At 41.8% G+C, this 23,172-nt stretch overlaps 1 protein-coding gene across 50 annotated transcripts in view; it reads right to left on the reverse strand.

Annotated features, from left to right (window-relative positions):
• LOC100136303 (FBPL4) overlaps positions 1-23,172 on the reverse strand; it is a 26,158-nt gene continuing 2,986 nt past the window's right edge. For 2 of the 50 annotated variants that reach the window (XM_090185210.1, XM_090185409.1), the window contains exons 2-16: positions 8,597-8,714; positions 8,361-8,434; positions 7,853-8,129; positions 7,175-7,326; positions 6,948-6,998; positions 6,573-6,855; positions 6,318-6,466; positions 6,131-6,154; positions 5,758-5,823; positions 5,304-5,586; positions 3,857-4,008; positions 3,634-3,738; positions 2,895-2,984; positions 555-837; positions 1-398 (exon numbers count right to left, since the gene is read on the reverse strand). In XM_090185210.1, coding sequence (XP_090041336.1) covers positions 257-398; positions 555-837; positions 2,895-2,984; positions 3,634-3,738; positions 3,857-4,008; positions 5,304-5,586; positions 5,758-5,823; positions 6,131-6,154; positions 6,318-6,466; positions 6,573-6,855; positions 6,948-6,998; positions 7,175-7,326; positions 7,853-8,129; positions 8,361-8,434; positions 8,597-8,714 — 2,249 coding nt within the window. In that variant the 3' untranslated portion in view covers positions 1-256. 50 annotated transcript variants of the gene reach the window in all.

Consider the following 23,172-nt stretch of genomic DNA (forward strand, 5'->3'; position numbering starts at 1 on the left):
TTTCTGGATTCACAGTAACAAGCCTTTATTAATAGAATACACACCTGAATACAAATGTGACTGTTTATAATTTGGCTAAAATACGCCGTCCGCCTTCAACAAAGAACTATTTGAGATCCCACTGGGTATGACAAATACTGAGTGACTTTCTCCACACTTCTCAAAATAGTAAGTGATTCTGTAGTTAGATGGTAACTATGTTGGCCTTATTTGGAACTTTCCTGTAAAAGGAGTCATTTCAGATTGGTTAGGGTCATCACTTTCCCCCATACACCTCTACCTCGCACAGTGCCAGGTACTTCTCTCTGCCTGGAAGAACGATAGTGACATAGTGTCCCTCCATGTTACATGGAATATCCATTGGCTGCCCTTCTCTCATCTCGGAGATCACAGCACACCTGAAACGCACACATACCAGTAAGTTAGAGCATACAGCCAGAGGTTTTTCCTGATCATGAAACCTGCAATCATTGATGTGAATTCGCCACAACATCTCTAAAACATGACTGCTGTGGATCATCTAAGCCAAGGCTTCATGAATCATATCTTCTCACAGTGGATTGGTCGTGCCGTTGTTCTCCAGGGAGTTTCCAATGCGGATCTCAGCTCCGTTGATCTTGTGGAGACAGCAGTCCCCTCTGTTGGTGATGGTGACAAAGGTGACTTGGTATGTGTCCAAAAGGTCCACTCTCCACCAGGGGTTGGTCTCTGCCTCCGTGTGGCTGCAGGAGCCAGCATGGTACAGTGGGTTACGCTTCCTGTCGGTGGCATTGCTGGCAGCACCGTGGCTGTCATACTGGGAGGAATGGACCTCTATTCCACCGGAGACTAAATTCTCTGAGGGGGACACAATAAGAATTAGGGGGGGATTTAGTCTTACCCCTTGATATATTCAACATTTTGATGTGTTATAGCCTGAATTCAAAATGGATAAAACAAAATTTAAAACATGATAATCTACACACAATACCCAATAATGACAAAGTGAACAAAATGTTTTTTTAAATTTTAACTAATGTATTTAAAATGACATACAGATATATTTCATTAACCTAAGTATTCAAACTCCTGAGTCAATACTTTGTAGAAGCACCTTTGGCAGCGATTACAGCAGTCATTCTTTCTCGGTAAGTCTAAGACAGGGATCATCAAATTAGATCCACCCGTGGGGTGATTTATTAAAAAATTCAGGTGGCCGGAACATAATTACAAATCATTTGAAAAAGGAAGTATAAACATGTTTTATTAAAATATTATATTTTCAAACCCTGTGAACATTTGTATATGGTCACAAATATCTATTATGCGTGGGAATACTTGGAGCTGATTTGCTCGTATTTTTACGTTGTTTTATGTCAACAAAATAATAATAATAATATATACAGTACCAGTCAAAAGTTTGGACACACTTACTCATTCAAGGGTTTTTCTTTATTTGTACTATTTTCTACATTGTAGAATAATAGTGAAGACATCAAAACTATGAAATAACACATATGGAGTCGTGTAGTAACCAAAAAAGTGTTAAACAATTCAAAATATATTTGAGATTCTAAAGCCACCAGTGTCTGGTGGAAAGCAGACTGGACCAGGTTTTCTTCTAGAATTAGGTCCATTCAATGTATTTTTTATTCAGAAAAACTCTGTCAGCGATTGGGTGCAGAGATGTTGCGGAACGGAGTTTACTCAAAAAGTCAAGCAAAAATTCCAAATAGGAACATACATACACACTAGCACATACAACAACCACTTAAGACACCAACAATCACGGACAGAACAGAAATGTATGCCAGAGGGTTAAATAAGGAACATGATATGGGAATTGAAACCAGGTGTGTGTAAAACAAACAAAAAACGAAACTGAAACATGGATCGGTGGTGACTAGAAAGCCGGTGACGTCGACCGCCGAACACCACCCGAGCAAGGAGAAGGGCCGACTTCGGCGGAAGTCGTGACAAACTCCCCAGTTCTTAACCATTACAAGCATACCCATAACACGATGAAGGCACAACGATGATGAAAATATGGAGAGTGGTACTCAGTAATGTGTTGTATTGGATTTGCCCCAAACATAACACTTTTTAGTCAGAAAAAAAGTGAATTGCTTTGCCACATTGTTTGCAGTATTACTTTAGTGCTTTGTTGCAAACACGATGCATTTTCTATTATATTTGTATTATGTCCAGGCTTCCTTCTTTTCCCTCTGTCAATTAAGTTAGTATTGTGGAGTAACTAGAATGTTGTTGATCCATCCTCAGTTTTCTCCTTTCACAGCCGTTAAACTCTGTACCTGTTTTAAAGTCTCCATTGGTTTCTTGGAGAAATCCTTCATTCCTTTCCGGCAGCTGAGTTTGTAGTGAGTGGGTGTATTGATGCACCATCCAAAGTGTCATTAATAACTTCACCATGTTCAAATGGGCAACTTGTTAAGCAAATGTTTACTCCTAAACTTATTTAGGCTCGCCATAACAAAGGAGTTGAATACTTACTGACTCAAGACATTTCAGATTTTGTTTGTTACTCATTTGTTTAAAAAAAAAACGTTACGGGATATTGTGCCAGTGACATTTTTTGTTGTTGTTTTTATCCATCTTAAATTCAGGCTGTAACACAACAAAATGTGTAAAAAGTCAAAGGGGTGTGAACACTTTCTGAAAGCACTGTAAGTGTAACAGACTGCATTTACACAGGCAGCCCTATTCTGATATGTTTGTCCCAGTCACATCAGATCTTTTCACATCAGATCTTTTTCAGAGCTAATCTGATTGGTCAAAAGACATATTTGTGAGAAAAAAATATCCGAATTTAGCTGCCTATGTAAACACAGCCTTCGTGACACACAACGAAAGCAAAAGGGTTTGCTTGCATTTTGCAGACTATGTGGGTAACTTACCAGGCACTTTATCAACTGGACGTTGTGTCTCAAATGATATTTTGTCATGATCAAATGTCTCTTCTTCTGTACTGTTTTGATTATAGGTCTCTTCTTCAGGGGAGAAATAGAAGACGAGAAGTAAGGGAAATCAATGCAACAGCAGAGTTGAAACTAACACATGTCAACTCATTTCAGGCCTAATCCTAATGCATGAAACTTGAGGTAAATACATAAATTTGAAGTCAGGATTCGGCCTTCCATGAATCAACTGTGTTGAAATGTAATTGACCCATTGAGTTGGTTAGAGGGAGCATTTGTCCCAAAGCCTGTTTTAGCATGTGCAGCACCATTGAGTACTTTCACCATTTTGAAGTAGTCAACTGGCTAGGACTTGCTATGGGTTAAGGAAGGGTCACAGTAGGTCAGTAGGAGGGTTCAATCAATGAATTATACTCCTGAGCAAACATTCCATAACTGCAGGTGGCAGTACATCTATCTGTTCAAACTTTACACACTCCAGCAAAGTAGGTAGTGGTATGCACCTTTTCAGTTTATTTTGGTACTGCCAATACACTCATAGAAGTAGAAGAAGAAGAAATGGACTACTTTAAAATAGGGACAGCCCTCAATGGCGCTGCCCATGCTCAGAAAAATGACATGGTGAATATGGAATATTGTGTCAAATCCAAGCCTCTGGTTAAGGATTCCTAATTTCAGCCTGGAGGATACTGTATGATTGGATGTAGGAGTAGCTGACCTTTCCGAATAGCAGTTCTTCCGAGGGATATCAGAAGATCCCACAACCAGGCCAGGTTTCGGTTTGGAGCTGTAACAGCTGTCTTGTGGGCAGTTGAAGGCAGGCCTGGAAAAAGGAGGACACAGGGAGAAAGGGAGTGGAGTAAAAAAATGTATATCGGTAAACGATAATAAAAAATGCATCTGCTGGAGAAGGTGTACATTCTGAACGATGGAGCCCATACCTGCCTGAAAGGTGCTTGCTTGCACTTCCACCTCACACAAAGTCAAGTACTTCTCTTTTCCTGGGAGGAGAATGTTGACATAGCGCCCCGATATCCCACCACACGGAAATGTCCTGCTTTGCCCAGCAGGGATGTATGGAATCCTGGCACACCTACAGGCATAGGAATCTTGAGCATTGTTATGTGTTACAAGATGATTACAGGACAAACAGTATTTGCTCAAAATAAGGGATCAGGGACGAGTTTCCTGAAAGCTTAAAGGGGCAATCTGCAGTTGCTACATCCATTTTGGGATGTATAAATTAATGATATGTACCCAATGATTCTTGAAGAACATATCTTAGAAATGCCTCATGAGTTTAGTTCAACTGTCATAGCCCATCAGAACCAAAAATATAATCTTGTTTTATCCAATGTTCTTAAACATAGTACATTTAAACAAACTAAATAGCCTCAAAACATGGTTCCAACTATACTTTTGATATCATAGCTGGTCAGTCATTGTATCCATAGCTACAGTTGAAGTCAGAAGTTTACATACACCTTAGTCAAATACATTTAAACTAAATTTTTCATAATTCCTGACATTTAATCCAAGTCAACATTCCCTGTCTTAGGTCAATTAGGATCACCAATTTATTTGAGAATGTGAAATGTCAAAATAATACTAGAGAGAATGATTTCAGCTTTTATTTCTTTCATCACATTCCCAGTGGATCAGAAGTTTACATACACTCAATTAGTATTTGGTAGCATTGCCTTTAAATTGTTTAACTTGGGTCAAATGTTTCAGGTAGCCTTCCACAAGCTTCCCACAATAAGTTGGGTGAATTTTGGCCCATCCCTCCTGACAGAGCTGGTGTAACTGAGTCAGGTTTGTAGGCCTCCTTGCTCGCACTCCTTGCTCGCACTGATTTCTTTTGATTTTCCCATGGTGTCAAGCAAAGAGGCACTGAGTTTGAAGATATGCCTTGAAATAAATCCACAGGTACACCTCCAGTTGACTCAAATTATGTCAATTAGCCTATCAGAAGCTTCTAAAGCCATGACACCATTTTCTGGAATTTTCCAGGCTGTTTAAAGGCACAGTCAATTTAGTGTATGTAAACTTCTGACCCACTGGGATTGTGATACAGTGAATTATAAGTGAAATAATCTGTCTGTAAACAATTGTTGGAAAAATTATTCATAATTATGCATAAAGTAGATGTCCTAAACGACTTGCCAAAACCATAGTTTGTTAACAAGAAATTTGTGGATTGGTTAAAAAAAAAGTTTTAATGACTCCAACCTAAGTGTATGTAAACTGCCCCTTTAAGTCTGATTAAATCCTCATAGTTGATGAGTTATGGAGATGGCTGGGTTGTTTAAGGGAGAGTTGTGTTACCGGGATGACACATAGTGGGTTGTATAGCCAGCCAGAAGTTGTGTTACGAAGATAACTCACAGTGGGTTGCTATTGCCGTTGTTGAACAGTGAGTCCCCAACGTGGATCTCTGCTCCACTGATCCTGTCTGAGCAGCAGTCCCCTCTGTTGGTAATGGTGACGTAGGTGACGTTGTGGGTCTTGCTCAGGTCCACCCGCCACCAGGGGTCGACCTCTGCTTTTGTGTGGCTGCAGGACCCCTCCAGATACCAGTTGCTCCAGCTCAGGTCAATGGCATTGTTGGCATCTCCAAACATGTCCCACTGCGACGACTGATTGGCTATCCCGCCAGTGGCTGCATTCTCTTCACAGAACAAACAAGATTAAAAACATTGGGTTTACAAATGGTTCATTGTCAGTTCAAGATGCAGTACATAGCTGTACTAATCAGCGATCTCAATGAAAACATTTCTCAAACAATGTTGCATTCTCTATAATGCAACAAAAGTTTTTAAAACATTGTATATTGTGTTACCATATCGAGTCTTATGGTCTGGGCATAGAATGTCTTGCCCTCTCTTCATATCTTGCACCCTCATGTCTACAGGAAACATGACAGTACATAAAGGTTTGAGTCACTGGCTTTGAACCCACACTGTTAAGAGACAGTTAGCCATGGCTTCAAGTCATCTAATAGCTACCATGTAGGCAAGTGTAAAAGGTAGTTGTTGTGAAATTGTTAGATTACTTGTTAGATATTACTGCATGGTCGGAACTAGAAGCACAAGCATTTCGCTACACTCGCAATAACATCTGCTAACCATGTGTATGTGACCGTTAAATTTGGATTTGATTTGATGTCCAACAATAACACATCAGAGATATAGTAACTAAAACCCTGTACATACCAGAGGAAAGATGTTCGTCCATATCTGTAAAAGGACCAAGAGAATTGTTGTAATTTAGAGGAATAGGTCAAGTTTGACCAAATGTCATGATTTTCTCACCCTAACAAGCTTATAAACTTAGATGAAGTGATCACATATTGCCCCTTCCGTTAATTGATGACAATACCATATAATGTCTGCTCCTCACCAGGACGGCTGCCCACATTCACCTCCACCTCACACAGTGACAGGTGTTTATTGCAGCCCGGCAAGAAAACGTTCACATAGCGACCCTCGATCCCACTGCACTGAAAGGTCATGACCTCCCACGCGGGATATGAGGAGATCACAGCGCACCTAAAGAAGGAAATCGAACAAAAACACATGGTATAAACAGGCTTTTGATCTCAAATCTTAAACACCAAATGCGCTCTGTGTTATATTTGCTCATGAGGCTCCTCACAATGGATTGTTGTTGCCATTATTCTGCAGCGAGTTTCCAATGTGGATTTCAGCACCATCGATCATCTCTGGATCAACGTCTTCAATGTTTGTGACTGTTATGGAGGTGACGTTGTACGCTCGCTGCAAGTCCACCCTCCACCATGGGTTGACTTGGGACTTGGTGCGGCTGCATGATTTGTCTTTGTACATGGAGAGGCGTCTTCCATCCACGGCATTGTTAGAGCCCCCCATGTGGGAGTACTGGGAGGATTGGCGAGTCGTTTTCTTTAAGGCAACATTGTCTTTAGGGAAATAGAAGGTTTACACTTACCAATGCAGTACAAAGATCCATTCATTTATATAACATACTTGTGTGGTATAGATCTGGGTTTACCTGTAACAGGAACAATTAAGTTGAGTTCTGAAGCTTGAGTTGGTCCCATTTCTTCTTATAAGACACAATGAAACATACATGAGAGTTAAAACGTACAGGTCTTATCAACCATTTATAGCTAATAAAAAAGGAAAACTACCACACAAATGGATCACCATCAAAATATGTATCTCTATATGTGTATGATCACTCTGTGAGGTTCTTTTCTTCCAGGTTTTGATGCGTACCAATAGGAGCAGGATGAGCATTCACCTCCACCTCACACAGGGTCAGATATTGCATGTATCCTCTGAGGAACACATTGACGTATTGCCCCTGCATCCCGTGGCATTGAAATGTGGTGGAGCCCCCTGCGGGGATGGAGGATATCAACGCACACCTGGATGGAACAGTAAGACGTATTAGGAGGAGGTGGATTCCTCATATCCTCTGTCCTCGCCTCCTTTTAAAAACCCAGTTGTGGAATAAGTACAGAACGGTTATACTTGAGTAAAAGTAAATATACTGCAGTAAAAAAGATAGAAGTAAAAGGGAAAGTCACCCAGTAAAATGATCTTTACAAGTGTGTGAATTGAACCATTTTGCTGTCCTGCCTGAGTACTTTTGGGTGCCAGGGAAAATGTATGGGAGTGAAAAGTAAACATAAAATAGGAATCTAGTGGAGTAAAAATTGTCAAAGGCATTTGTACTAAAGCTACTTTATGCAACTGTCAAAATCCATTGGATAAAAAAGTCCTTGTGGAGGCACCTTGAACCTTCTCCTCAATACTATTGAGAAGCAGGTGAAGAGATAGGATGTGAGGAATAACAGAATTGTGACATAGCAGACACCTGGGCTATCAGCCTGGGCATACAACATTATTTTCCTCTAATGCTCAAATGTAGGATGAAGGGCAGTGCCATACCTGGGGTTACTGTTGCCATCGTTCTCCAGGGAGTTTCCAATGCGGATCTCAGCCCCGTTGATCCTCTCTGCTAAAGTATCTCTGTTGGTGATGGTGACGGAGGTGACTTGGTAGGTCTCCAGCAGGTCCACCCTCCACCAGGGGCTGGTCTCTCCCGAAGTGTGGCTGCAGGAGAGATATTCGTAAGTCGGGTTCCATATTCCATCAATGGCTCTTTTTGCAGTGCCTCCATAGGATGTGGATGATTGGGCTGCTTTGCCCCTCAGAGCTACATTCACTGTGGGCCAGAAGGAGAATAGTGAGGATAGCTATTCAGAACAGAGATGAACCATAAATCATGTTACCATCTGATAATCTCCATACATGTTATAAAATCGTTTTTAAATACTGTATTGAATTAAATATCCACATTTTAAATAATGACACTATTTCTATGTGTTAACTTTACATACAGAACAATAGAAAATAGATTCCCATGGGACCCAACAAGGTAAAAGCGTTGACCAACCTAATTCATCTTTAGAGCACCTTCCCATTCCCAGAATCCCCAGCAGGGAGAGTATAATTACGTCTTTCATCTTGCTGACAGAAACAAATAGGAGAGGTTCACAGATTAACATCAACAGATTCATTCTGTTCACCAGACAGTTCTTTGAAATGTCACAGATCAGATATAACATGTGACTGACACATTTTGCAGTAGGCTACTCAAAATGAAGTTATCATGTACATTTGGGAACTTACCGTGGAAGTAATGTGTTTGCACGCTCTGCATTAGAGGGGATTCCTTTGTGTCCCCAGGGACTCAAGGGACTGGCAGAAATGGGTTGAACATAGGAAGGGTCCACTGACCTCTGAGTCACTATGTTTGCGATGTACAAAGAACTGTTTACTTTTCAAAAGTGGCAAACAAGACTGTGCCATGGAGCATTACATATACAGAGCCCTGACACAGGCATATCACATTTAGTCATCTTGTACTTTTTGTGTGAACTGCACTTTTTGTATTCCTTGTACAGTATGCTTATGAGTATGTTCATAAGACATGATGAAGCTTCACAGACACACTAAGACGGCCTTGATTGCTGTAAAGGCTCAGTGGAACAACCTGGTGACATCAACCTTGCCATCATGTACAGTCCAAAACCACCTCTAAATCAGTCCTAAATGGTGATATAAAACTAATTGTACATTTTGCAAAAAAGATGTGCTAGGCAGGCCACTGAACACCATTGAATAAATATAGCAGCATTTTAGAATCACGGTATGCAGTGTCCTTCACCCACTTCATATCACAAGAGGAAGAAATGTTTGCAATACAACAGCACCATCAAATGGTTCAAAAGATGAACTTCATTTCATCTCAACTATTGGTGGAGGTAAAACAAAAACAAAAATCAAGTATATGATTGAATAACTGTGTAGGTGTGTTTTTGGTTTTACTATCCTTGTGGTGACCAGAAATCACAAGGATAGTAAAACGAGGAAAAGTTGGACAAGTGGGGACATTTCTCAGGTCCCCACAAGGAAAAATGCTATTTTAGGCTTAGGTTTAGGGTTACAATTAGGGTTAGGGGTTAGGTTTAGGGGTAGGTTTAAGAGTTAGGGTCATGCTTAGGTTTAGGGGTTAGGGAAAATAGGATTTTGAATGGGAATAAATTATTCAGTCCAACAAGGATAGTAAAACAAACGTGTGTGTGTGTGTGTGTGCACATGTGTGTTTGTGCATGCACGCGTGTGTGTAGATGACCAAGATTAGTGCTCTGCTTGGCATGTTCACCGCCCCCACCATCCCACTGAAGAACTGCTCAACTGAGCTGGACATTGAGGAGAACACAGACATCCTTCTGCTCAGTCCAGTGGACCAAATGCTGTCTAATATAAATATGTATTACATATGCTTATCATGTTTTTACTATTGTTGCCTTGTTAATCAGTCATTGACAACAGTCTTGCTTTGAGTAAAATTAATATGTAGAAGATATTTCAGGCCTGTGTATGTGTCGTCTGATAATGTTTAACCTGTTTTGTCCACTACAGGTACTCTCAATGCAGCATCCATCACTACCTCCAACTGCAGAACTCCTCTGTGCACTGAAACCAGTGTCAAAAGACAAGGGCTTCATTTGCACTGCCTCTAACCAGCTCTGCTGCATCAGTGGCTGCAACAATCAAACTCTGAATGGTAAGATACCTGTGTCTATTACCTAAGTAATGTTTGTGTTTCCAACAATGTATTTAATGTGTTCATTTCAGCTGTCATTGTTTGTAGAAATACAGTATATGATCGGACTGTGTCTTACATTTATAGGATCTTAATTTGAGACAGTTTGCTACAGTGGGAAAATCATCCTACAGCAATAATATATGGTAATTATTATGTAGATTATAATTCATACAGTAAGTATATTTGTCCTCAATAAAGTAGCTATCAGAAAAGTCAGAGCTACTGTACTGTAATATCTCATTGCCTCCATTCCACTATCAGAACCAGGACAAACGAGAACTAAGGAGAACCAGACAACATGGTTCCTGAATGTGTTTCCATTGCATTACCAACAACAAGATCAGAACAATAGTTATTTATAGCTACTGTACAGTAGATCTGTTCTCCTCCTACAGATCTCCTCCCCAGTTCGCTGGCGAATGAACTACAATGTAACTGAATCCCCTGTACCTGTAACTGAATCCCCGGTACCTGTAACTGAATCCCCAGTACCTGTAACTGAATCCCCGGTACCTGTAACTGAATCCCCGGTACCTGTAACTGAATCCCCGGTACCTGTAACTGAATCCCCTGTACCCGTAACTGAATCCCCGGTACCCTTAACTGAATCCCCTGTACCTGTAACTGAATCCCCTGTACCTGTAACTGAATCCCCGGTACCTGTAACTGAATCCCCGGTACCTGTAACTGAATCCCCGGTACCTGTAACTGAATCCCCTGTACCTGTAACTGAATCCCCTGTACCTGTAACTGAATCCCCTGTACCTGTAACTGAATCCCCGGTACCTATAACTGAATCCCCTGTGCCTGTAACTACATCCCCTGTACCTATAACTGCATCCCCTGTACCAGTAACTGCATCCCCTGTACCAGTAACTGCATCCCCTGTACCAGTAACTACATCCCCTGTACCAGTAACTACATCCCCTGTACCAGTAACTACATCCCCTGTACCAGTAACTACATCCCCTGTACCAGTAACTGCATCCCCTGTACCAGTAACTACATCCCCTGTACCAGTAACTACATCCCCTGTACCAGTAACTACATCCCCTGTACCAGTAACTACATCCCCTGTACCAGTAACTACATCCCCTGTACCAGTAACTATATCTCCTGTACCAGTAACTATATCTCCTGTACCAGTAACTACATCCCCTGTACCTACATCCCCTGTACCTGTAACTACATCCCCTGTACCTGTAACTACATTCCCTGTACCAGTAACTACATCCCCTGTACCAGTAACTACATCCCCTGTACCAGTAACTATATCCCCTGTACCAGTAACTATATCCCCTGTACCAGTAACTACATCCCCTGTACCAGTAACTACATCCCCTGTACCAGTAACTATATCCCCTGTACCAGTAACTACAGTACATCCCCTGTACCAGTAACTACATCCCCTGTACCTGTAACTACATCCTCTGTACCAGTAACTACATCCCCTGTACCAGTAACTACATCCCCTGTACCAGTAACTACAATCCCTGTAACTGTAACAGCCCTTGTAACTGTAACTACAACACATACAGCCTCTGTGCCTTTATCTACAGCCTCTGTGCCTTTATCTACAGCCTCTGTGCCTTTATCTACAGCCTCTGTGCCTTTATCTACAGCCTCTGTGCCTTTATCTACAGCCTCTGTGCCTTTATCTACAGCCTCTGTGCCTTTATCTACAGCCTCTGTGCCTTTATCTACAGCCTCTGTGCCTTTATCTACAGCCTCTGTGCCTTTATCTACAGCCTCTGTGCCTTTATCTACAGCCTCTGTGCCTTTATCTACAGCCTCTGTGCCTTTATCTACAGCCTCTGTGCCTTTATCTACAGCCTCTGTGCCTTTATCTACAGCCTCTGTGCCTTTATCTACAGCCTCTGTGCCTTTATCTACAGCCTCTGTGCCTTTATCTACAGCCTCTGTGCCTTTATCTACAGCCTCTGTGCCTTTATCTACAGCCTCTGTGCCTTTATCTACAGCCTCTGTGCCTTTATCTACAGCCTCTGTGCCTTTATCTACAGCCTCTGTGCCTTTATCTACAGCCTCTGTGCCTTTATCTACAGCCTCTGTACCTTTATCTAGTCTCTTTACCTTTATCTACAGCCTCTGTGCCTTTATCTACAGCCTCTGTACCTTTATCTACAGCCTCTGTACCTTTATCTAGTCTCTTTACCTTTATCTACAGCCTCTGTGCCTTTATCTACAGCCTCTGTGCCTTTATCTACAGCCTCTGTGCCTTTATCTACAGCCTCTGTGCCTTTATCTACAGCCTCTGTGCCTTTATCTACAGCCTCTGTGCCTTTATCTACAGCCTCTGTGCCTTTATCTACAGCCTCTGTGCCTTTATCTACAGCCTCTGTGCCTTTATCTACAGCCTCTGTGCCTTTATCTAGCCTCTATGCCTTTATCTAGTCTTACCTTTATCTACAGCCTCTGTACCTTTATCTACAGCCTCTGTGCCTTTATCTACAGCCTCTGTGCCTTTATCTACAGCCTCTGTGCCTTTATCTACAGCCTCTGTGCCTTTATCTACAGCCTCTGTGCCTTTATCTACAGCCTCTGTGCCTTTATCTACAGCCTCTGTGCCTTTATCTACAGCCTCTGTGCCTTTATCTACAGCCTCTGTGCCTTTATCTACAGCCTCTGTGCCTTTATCTAGTCTCTTTACCTTTATCTACAGCCTCTGTAGCATCTGTAACTAATCACAGCGCCTTGAACTGTAATTATAGCCCCTTTACCTATAACAACGTCCCCTGAAACTGTAACCAAAGCCCCTGTATCTGTAACCACAGGGCCCGTATCTGTAACCACAGGGCCCGTATCTGTAACCACAGGGCCCGTATCTGTAACCACAGGGCCCGTATCTGTAACCACAGGGCCCGTATCTGTAACCACAGGGCCCGTATCTGTAACCACAGGGCCCGTATCTGTAAACACAGGGCCGGTATCTGTAACTGCAACTACATCCCCTGTAACTACAGCCTCTGTAACTTTAACCAATGTGCCTGTAACAGCTATAGCCTGGTCCATCAGACTGAGCCTAGTCCCTCTGCTGCTGGGCCTCTGACAACATAACGCATTGATTACAACATAAGGAGATGCACAATGATTTGTATGTATTTCAAAATACATACTATATAAGTCCTGATTTTTGTATTGTTTTCCAGTTGATGCCGGTTACATTTGAGTGTTTCTTGATTTAATCATTTCTTATTTATGATGATTTATATTCTAAATGTGCTTGCTTTAAAACAAATGATATTATGATGATTATGATTCATTTCTACCAACATGGAAATATTGTAAAATAAATAATCACACCACAACATTTTCTAATAGGATTGTAGATGTTTTGACCATTGTTTGGATCCTTCAACAGATAAGGAAGGTTGTGTCAATTGCATTATTCAATTCAAATCTTAACAGAGTGTAAGGGGGAACCATCATCATTCACAATGATACTGTCCAAACTAAATATAATTTTTCATTTGGCTTGGTGTATTCAGTTGTTACTACAATACCATCCCTATTCCAATGAGGAGAGGAAAACCTGCCGAGGAGGAGGATGTAGTTAGTCTTATTGTCTGATGAAGAAGAGGAAGGGGTGGTCTGCCGTGAAGTGTTCCTCTCAGATCACACAGATCATCACCATGCCAGTGATGGCGCAGCGTCTGTCCCCCTTCTTGTTCATCCAATACAGGTTGGCCCTGCCCCTGTCAAATGCTTAAGCATGTCTCTCACCTGTGTGAACACTTCATTGGTCACCTTTGTAACTACTGTATATATACTGATTGTACAAAACATGACATAGACTGACCATGTGAATCCAGGTGAAAGCTATGATCCCTTATTGATGTCACTTGGTAAATCCACTTCAATCACTGGCATGGTGACATTCTGTGTGATCTGAGAGGAAATCACGGACTACAAAAAGAAAACCAGCCACGTCACGGATACCGAGGTCACGCTTCCATACAAACAAAACACCTTCTTTGCCCGCTTTGAGGATAACACAGTGTCACCGTCGCGGCCCGCTAACAAGGACTGCGCCCCCTCTCCTTCTCCGTAGCTGACGTGAGTAAAACATTTAAACGTGTTCGCCCAGACAGCATCCCGAACCACGTCCTCAGCGCATGCACAGACCGGCTGGCTGGTGTGTTTACGGACATATTCAATCAATCCTTATCCCAGTCTATTGTCCCCACATTCTTCAAGATGGCTACCGTTGTTCCTGTACCCAAGAAGGCAAAGATAACTGAACTAAATGACTACTGCCCCGTAGCACTCACTTCTGTTATCATGAAGTACTTTGAGAGATTAGTCAAGGATCATATCACCTCCACCTTATCGGCCACCCTAGACCCACTTCAGTTTGCTTACCGCCCCAACAGGTCCACAGACGACGCAATCGCCATCACACTGCACACTGTCATATCCAATCTGGACAAAAATAATACCTATGTAAGAATGCTGTTCATTGACTACAGCTCAGCATTCAACACCATAGTACCCTCCAAGCTCATCAAGCTGAAGGCTCTGGGTCTCAACCCTGCCCTGTGCAATTGGGTCCTGAACTTTCTGACGGGCCGCCCCAGGTGGTGGAAGTAGGAAACAACATCTCCACTTCGCTGACCCTCAACACTGGGGCCCCACATGGGTGTGTGCTCAGCCCCCTCCTGTACTCCCTGTTCACCCTTGACTGCATGGCCATGCACGCCTCTAACTCAATCATCAAGTTTGCAGATGACACAACAGCAGTGTGCTTGATTACCAACAACGACGAGACGGCCTACAGGGAGGAGGTAAAGGCACGGAGTGTGGTATCAGGAAAACAACCTCTCACTCAACATCAACAAAACAAGGGAGATGATCATGGACTTCAGGAAACAGCAGAGGGAACACCCCCTATCCACATCGAAGGCACAGCAGTGGAGAAGGTGGAAAGTTTTAAGTTCCTCGGCGTACACATCACAGACACAGCGCCTCTTCAACCTCAGGAGGCTGAATAAATGTAGCTTGTGACCCAAAACCCTGACAAACTTTTACAGACGCACAATCAAGACAATCCTGTCGAGCTGTATTACAGCCTGGTACGGCAACTGCACCGCCCTCAACCGCAAGGCTCTCCAGAGGATGGTGCGGTCTGCACAATGCATCACCGGGGGCAAACTACCTGCCCTCCAGGACACCCACAGCACCCGATGTCACAGGAAGGCCAAAAAGATCATCAAGGACAACAACCACCCGAGCCACTGCCTGTTCACCCCGCTATCATCCAGAAGGCGAGGTCAGTACAGGTGCATCAAAGCAGGGATCGAGAGACTGAAAAACAGCTTCTATCTCAAGGCCATCAGACTGCTAAACAGCCATCACTAACTCAGAGAGGCTGCTGCCTACATTGAGACCCGATCACTGGCCACTTTAATAAATGAATCACTAGTCACTTTATACAACGCCTGTAACGGTTGTCTCCTGGAGAAAGAGAGGAGGACCAATGCGCAGCGTGGCGTGTCCATATTTTTAATATAACAACTGAACAAAACAACAAAAACGAAAACCGAAACAGTTCTGTATGGTGAAAACACGGACACAGAAAACAATCACCCACAACTAAAATGGGGAAAACAGACTACCTAAGTATGATTCTCATCAGAGACAACGAACGACACCTGCCTCCGATTGAGAACCATACCAGGCCAAACACATAAATACTACATAGAAAGAAGAACATAGACTACCCACCCCAACTCACGCCCTGACCAAACTAACACAAAATATAATAAAGGAACTAAGGTCAGAACGTGACAACGCCACTCTAAATAATTATACTTTAATAATGTTTACATATCCTACATTACTCATATCACATGTATATACTGTATTTTATACCATCTATTTCACCTTGCCTATGCTGCTCAGCCTTCACTCATCCATATACTCATGTACCTATTCTCATTCACCCTTTTAGATTTGTGGGTATTAGGTTGTTGTTGGGGAATTGTTAGATTACTTGTTGGATATTACTGTACTGTCAAAACTAGAAGCACAAGCATTTTGCTACACTCGCATTAACATCTGCTAACCATGTGTATGTGACAAATAAAATTGGATTTGATGAAGGGGAGGAGACAGGTAAAAGCAACGATTCTTGAGCCTTGAGACAATTGAGACATTGATTGTGTATGTTTTCAGAGGGTGAATGGGCAAGATAAAAAGATTGAAGTGCCTTTGAACGGGGTATGGTAGTAGGTGTCAGGCGTACCAGTTTCCCGTATATATCAAGAATGGTCCACTACCCAAAAGATATTCAGCCAACTTGACACAACTCTTAGAAGCATTGGAGTGAATACGGGACAGTATCCCTGTGGAACACTTTCAGCACCTTGTAGAGTCCATGCCCTAACGAATTGAGGCTGTTCGGAGGGCAAAAGGAGGTTAAACTCAATATTGGGACGGTATTCCTAATGTTTTGTCCACTCAGAGTACAGTACGTGGCCAGTGACACTTAATGCCACATGCCCTGTTAACCTTGATGGAACCTTCACCAGTAACAAGCCCTTTACAAAACAAGAGAAAAAGAGATCAATTTTGAATAGAATCTAATGAAATAGAAGTATAGAGTAAAGAGGCAATTACCCATAAATATTGTACATTGTAATCTTACATCAGGTTTCAAAAGATCCTTCATAAGGAAGCTAACAGCATCACGGGTTGGCTTTAAGCATTTTTAAGTAGATAACAAACTCTTAGCACACCGGTTACGGTTATGGTAGTAGTCACACTAGTGACACATGTTTCATTGGAAGAGCTAGGCAGGTAACTAAAGATGAGTTTATACACTCTGGATCAATGCACACCGCAGCATCTCAAGACACCGCAGCATCTCAACTGAAAAACAAGAAAATACTAATACACATTAGACAAGATAATTGACCTATATTGTGTAAATGCAATTTAGCTATGAAGGATATTAACACAGGTATTTGGGAGTGACGCAGTCAAGTTGGTAGGCCGTCATTGTAAATAAGAATGTGTTCTTAACTGACTTGCGTAGTTAAATAAAGGTTAAATAAAATAAAAATAAAAATAAAAAAGTTAATTATATTTTGGGGGGGGCTACAGACCCTTTGGGTGGGAAGAGAGCTTAAATTGTCTTGTATCTTCTGTTGTTGGGAAGCCGAGTCAGGGAAGGGGAAGGGTTTGGGGCTTGGATAGGGTAAGGGTAGGGGTTTGGTTACGGACACTGTTTAGGATACAGGGATGAGTCGGTTAGTTGTCTTTACATTTACATTTTACTCATTTCGTTCTGCTTCCCACAATAAGTTGGGTGAATGTTGACCCATTCCTCCTGACAGAGCTGGTGTAACTGAGTCAGGTTTGTAGGCCTCCTTGCTCGCACACACTTTTTCAGTTCTGCCCAAAAATGTTCTATGGGATTGAGGTCAGGACTTTGTGATGGCCACTCCAAAACCTTGACTTTGTTGTCCTTAAGCCATTTTGCCACAACTTTGGAAGTATGCTTGGGGTCATTGTCCATTTGGAAGACACATTTGCGACCAAGCTTTAACTTCTTGACTGATGTCTTGAGATGTTGCTTCAATATATCCACATCATTTTCCTCCTCATGATGCCATCTATTTTGTGATGTGCACCAGTCCCTCCTGCAGCAAAGCACCCCCCAACATGATGCTGCCACCCCCGTGCTTCACGGTTGGGATGATGTTCTTTGGCTTGCAAGTTTCCCCCTTTTTCCTCCAAACATAATGATGATCATTATGGCCGAACAGTTCCATTTTTGTTTCATCAGACCAGAGGACATTTCTCCAAAAAGTATGATCTTGGTCCCCATGTGCAGTTGCAAACTGTAGTCTGGCTTTTTTATGGCGGTTTTGGAGCAGTGGCTTCTTCCTTGCTGAGCGGCCTTTCAGGTTATGTCGATATTGGACTTGTTTAACTGTGGATATAGATACTTTTGTACCTGTTTCCTCCAGCATCTTCACAAGGTCCTTTGATGTTGTTTTGTCATTGATTCACACTTTTCGCACCAAAGTACGTTCATCTCTAAGAAACAGAATGCGTCTCCTTCCTGAGTGGTATGACAGCTGCTTGGTCCCATGGTGTTCATACTTGCGTACTATTGTTTGTACAGATGTAAAAGGCAGTGAGTTGGACGGTAGGCCTTGAAATACATCCACAGGTACACTTCCAATTAACTGAAATGATGTCAATTAGCCTATCAGAAGCTTCTAAAGCCATGACATCATTTTCTGGAATTTTCCAAGCTGTTTAAAGGCACAGTCAACTTAGTGTATGTAAACCTCTGCCCCACTGGGATTGTGATACAGTGAATTATAAGTGAAATAATCTGTCTGTAAACAATTATTGGAAAAACTCATTAACAAGAAACAACAAGAAATTTGTGGAGTGGTTGAAAAACTAGTTTTCATGACTCCAACAAAAGTGTTTGTAAACTTCCAACTTCAACTGTATATACGGTGCATTCTGAAATTATTCAGACCCCTTGACATTTTCCATATTTAGTTACGTTACAGCCTTATTCTAAAATGGATTAAATAAATAAAAATCCTCGTCAATCTACACACAATACCCATGGTGACAAAGTGAAAAGAGGTTTTTAGAGATTTTTGCAAAATGTATTAAAAACAAAAACAGAAATAACTAATTTACATATGTTTTCAGACCCTTTGCTATGAGACTTGAAATTGAGCTTAGGTGCATCCTGTTTCCATTAACCATCCTTGAGATGTTTCAACAACTTGACTGGAGTCCACCTGTGGTAAATTCAGTTGATTGGACAGGATTTTGAAAGGCACACACCTGTCTATATAAGGTCCCACATTTGACAGTGCATGTCAGAGCAAAAATCAAGCCATGAGGTGAAGGGAATTGTGCGTAGAGCTCCGAGACAGGATTGTGTCAAGAAACAAATCTGGGGGAAGGGTACCAAAAAACGTCAGCAGCGTTGAATGTCCCCAATAACACAGTGGCCTCCATCATTCTTAAATGGAACAAGTTTGGAACCACCAAGACTCTTCCTAGAGCTGATCGCCTGGACAAACTGAGCAAGCAGGGGAGAAGGTGAGGTGACCCTGACAGAGCTCCAGAGTTTCTCTGTGGAGATGGGAGAACCTTCCAGCAGGACAACCATCACTGCAGCACTCTACCCATCAGGCCTTTGTGGTAGAGTGACCAGATGGAATGACAGCCCACTTGGAGTTTTCCAAAAGGCACCTACAGGATTCTCTGGTCTGATGAAACCAAGATTGAAATCTTTGGCCTGAATGACAAGCGTCAACTCTGGAGGAAAACTGGCACCATTCTTACGGTGAAGCATTGTGGTGGAAGCATCATGGTATGGAGATGTTTTTCTGTGGCAGGGACTGGGAGACTAGTCAGGATCGAGGGAAAGATGAAGTACAGAGAGATCCTTGGTGAAAACCTGCTCCATAGTGCTCAGAACCTCAGACTGTGGCAAAGGTTCACCTTCCAACAGGACAACGACCCTAAGCACACAGCCAAGTCAACACAGTAGTGGTTTCTGGGATAAGTCTCTGGATGTCCTTGAGTGGACTTGAACCTGATCACCTCGAGAGACCTAAAATAGCTGTGCATCGACGCTCCCCATCCAACCTGACAGATCTTGAGAGGATCTGCAGAGAAGAATGGGAGAAACTCCCCAAATACAGGTGTGCCAAGCTTGTAGCGTCACACCCAAGAAGACTCGAGGGTGTAATCACTGCCAAAGGTGCTTCAACAAAGTACTGAGTAAAGGGTCTGAATACCTATGTAAATGTCATATTTCAGTTTTATATTTTTAATACATTTGTAAGAAATATAATTGTTGCTTTGTCGTTATGGTGTATTGTGCGTAGATTGATGAGAAAAAAAAAATCAATTTTAGAATAAGGCTGTAATGTAGCAAAATGTGGAAAAAGTCAAGGGGTCTGAAAACTTTACGAATGCACTGTATTACTTGACAATGGAAGAAGTTAAGGTACACTAAAGCTACCCTTAAGAGGTTACCTTGAAAAGTAGTTCACTACATCAAATCAAATTTTATTGGTCACATACACATGGTTAACAGATGTTAATGTGAGTGTAGCGAAATGCTTGTTCTTCTAGTTCCGACCGTGCAGTAATGTCTAACAATTTTACAACAAATACCATATACACACAAGTGTAAAGGAATGAATAAGAATATGTACATATAAATATATGGATGAGCGATGGCCGTGAGGCATAGGCAAGATGCAGTAGATAGTATAGAGTACAGTATATACATACAGTATGAGATGAGTAATGTAGGGTATGTAAACATTATATAAAGAGGAATTGTTTAAAGTGACTAGTGATACATTTATTACATCCAATTTTTTATTATTAAAGTGGCTAGAGATTGAGTCTGTATGTTGGCAGCAGCCACTCTATGTTAGTGATGGCTGTTTAACAGTCTGATGGCCTTTGATATAGAAGCTGTTTTTCAGTCTCTCGGTCCCCGCTTTGATACATCCAAACTAAAACATATTATATCTAAATCTGAAATGTCATAGACTACAAATTTCAAGAAAAGGATCACTCTAGCGTCAGATGTTAACAGAATGTGTAATTTAGCCTATTAAACATAAAAACTGTTTCAAGTGAGATGCAGACTGGTCTGGTGCCGAAAAAGAAAGGAAAGTCTTCACCCATATTTCATTTTAACAAAAAAAGTAGCGTGTAGGTCTAGGTCTAGGATTTAGCTACACTCCTAAAAGGTAATTAACTACTGAAAACACTACCAGTATTTTAATTTAGTTCAACTACCACCAAGCTACTGCAAAATATAGTTTACAGTGCCTTGCGAAAGTATTCGGCCCCCTTGAACTTTGCGACCTTTTGCCACATTTCAGGCTTCGAACATAAAGATATAAAACTGTATTTTTTTGTGAAGAATCAACAAGTGGGACACAATCATGAAGTGGAATGACATTTATTGGATATTTCAAACTTTTTTAACAAATCAAAAACTGAAAAATTGGGCGTGCAAAATTATTCAGCCCCTTTACTTTCCGTGCAGCAAACTCTCTCCAGAAGTTCAGTGAGGATCTCTGAATGATCCAATGTTGACCTAAATTACTAATGATGATAAATACAATCCACCTGTGTGTAATCAAGTCTCCGTATAAATGCACCTGCACTGTGATAGTCTCAGAGGTCCGTCAAAAGCGCAGAGAGCATCATGAAGAACAAGGAACACACCAGGCAGGTCCGAGATACTGTTGTGAAGAAGTTTAAAGCCGGATTTGGATACAAAAAGATTTCCCAAGCTTTAAACATCCCAAGGAGCACTGTGCAAGCGATAATATTGAAATGGAAGGAGTATCAGACCACTGCAAATCTACCAAGACCTGGCCGTCCCTCTAAACTTTCAGCTCATACAAGGAGAAGACTGATCAGAGATGCAGCCAAGAGGCCCATGATCACTCTGGATGAACTGCAGAGATCTACAGCTGAGGTGGGAGACTCTGTCCATAGGACAACAATCAGTTGTATATTGCACAAATCTGGCCTTTATGGAAGAGTGGCAAGAAGAAAGCCATTTCTTAAAGATATCCATAAAAAGTGTCGTTTAAAGTTTGCCACAAGCCACCTGGGAGACACACCAAACATGTGGAAGAAGGTGCTCTGTTCAGATTAAACCAAAATGTAACTTTTTGGCAACAATGCAAAATGTTATGTTTGGCGTAAAAGCAACACAGCTCATCACCCTGAACACACCATCCCCACTGTCAAACATGGTGGTGGCAGCATCGAGCCAAATACAGGACCATTCTGGAAGAAAACCTGATGGAGTCTGCAAAAGACCTGAGACTGGGACGGAGATTTGTCTTCCAACAAGACAATGATCCAAAACATAAAGCAAAATCTACAATGGAATGGTTCAAAAATAAACATATCCAGGTGTTAGAATGGCCAAGTCAAAGTCCAGACCTGAATCCAATCGAGAATCTGTGGAAAGAACTGAAAACTGCTGTTCACAAATGCTCTCCATCCAACCTCACTGAGCTCGAGCTGTTTTGCAAGGAGGGAGTCTCTCGATGTGCAAAACTGATAGAGACATACCCCAAGCGACTTACAGCTGTAATCGCAGCAAAAGGTGGCGCTACAAAGTATTAACTTAAGGGAGCTGAATAATTTTGCACGCCCAATTTTTCAGTTTTTGATTTGTTAAAAAAGTTTGAAATATCCAGTAAATGTCGTTCCACTTCATGATTGTGTCCCACTTGTTGTTGATTCTTCACAAAAAAATACAGTTGTATATCTTTATGTTTGAAGCCTGAAATGTGGCAAAAGGTTGCAAAGTTCAAGGGGGCCGAATACTTTCGCAAGGCACTGTAGAATGGTGCCGGAGGAGATGGCTGCCGTTTTACAGGCTCTTAACCAATTGTGCTATTGTGTGTATTTTTTCACGTTATTTGTAACTTATTTTGTACATAATGTTTCTGCCACAGTCTCTTATGACCAAAAAGAGCTTCTGGATATCAGGACAGCAATTACTCACCTCGCACTGGACAAAGTCGGATGTGATTCGCATTAGAAAGAGATGGAGATATTGGGGACGTAGGTCGGGGTTCCTTGTAAGGATCCGACGGCGAGTAGGTAATCTGCCTCAACCATCAGGCCTATTAGCCAACGTACAATCATTGGATAACAAAATAGACAAGCTACGATCACAAATATCCTACCAACAGGACATTAAAAACTGTAATATCTTATGTTTCACAGTCGCGGCTGAACGACGACATGGATAACATACAGCTGGCGGGGTTTAAGTTGCATCAGCAAGATAGAACAGCAACCTCCGGTAAGACAAGGTGTGGCGGTCTGTGTATATTTGTAAACAACAGCTGGTGCACGAAATCTAATATTAAGGAAGTCTCAAGGTTTTGCTCGCCTGAGGTTGAGTATCTCATGATAAGCTGTAGACCACACTATTAACCAAGATTGTTTTCATCTATATGTTTCATAACTGTTTATTTACCACCACAAACCGATGCTGGCACTAAGATCACACTCAATGAGCTGTATAAGG

Source organism: Oncorhynchus mykiss, chromosome 2, assembly GCF_057628025.1.
Source record: "Oncorhynchus mykiss isolate SJ-2025 chromosome 2, ASM5762802v1, whole genome shotgun sequence".
NCBI lineage: Eukaryota > Metazoa > Chordata > Actinopteri > Salmoniformes > Salmonidae > Oncorhynchus > Oncorhynchus mykiss.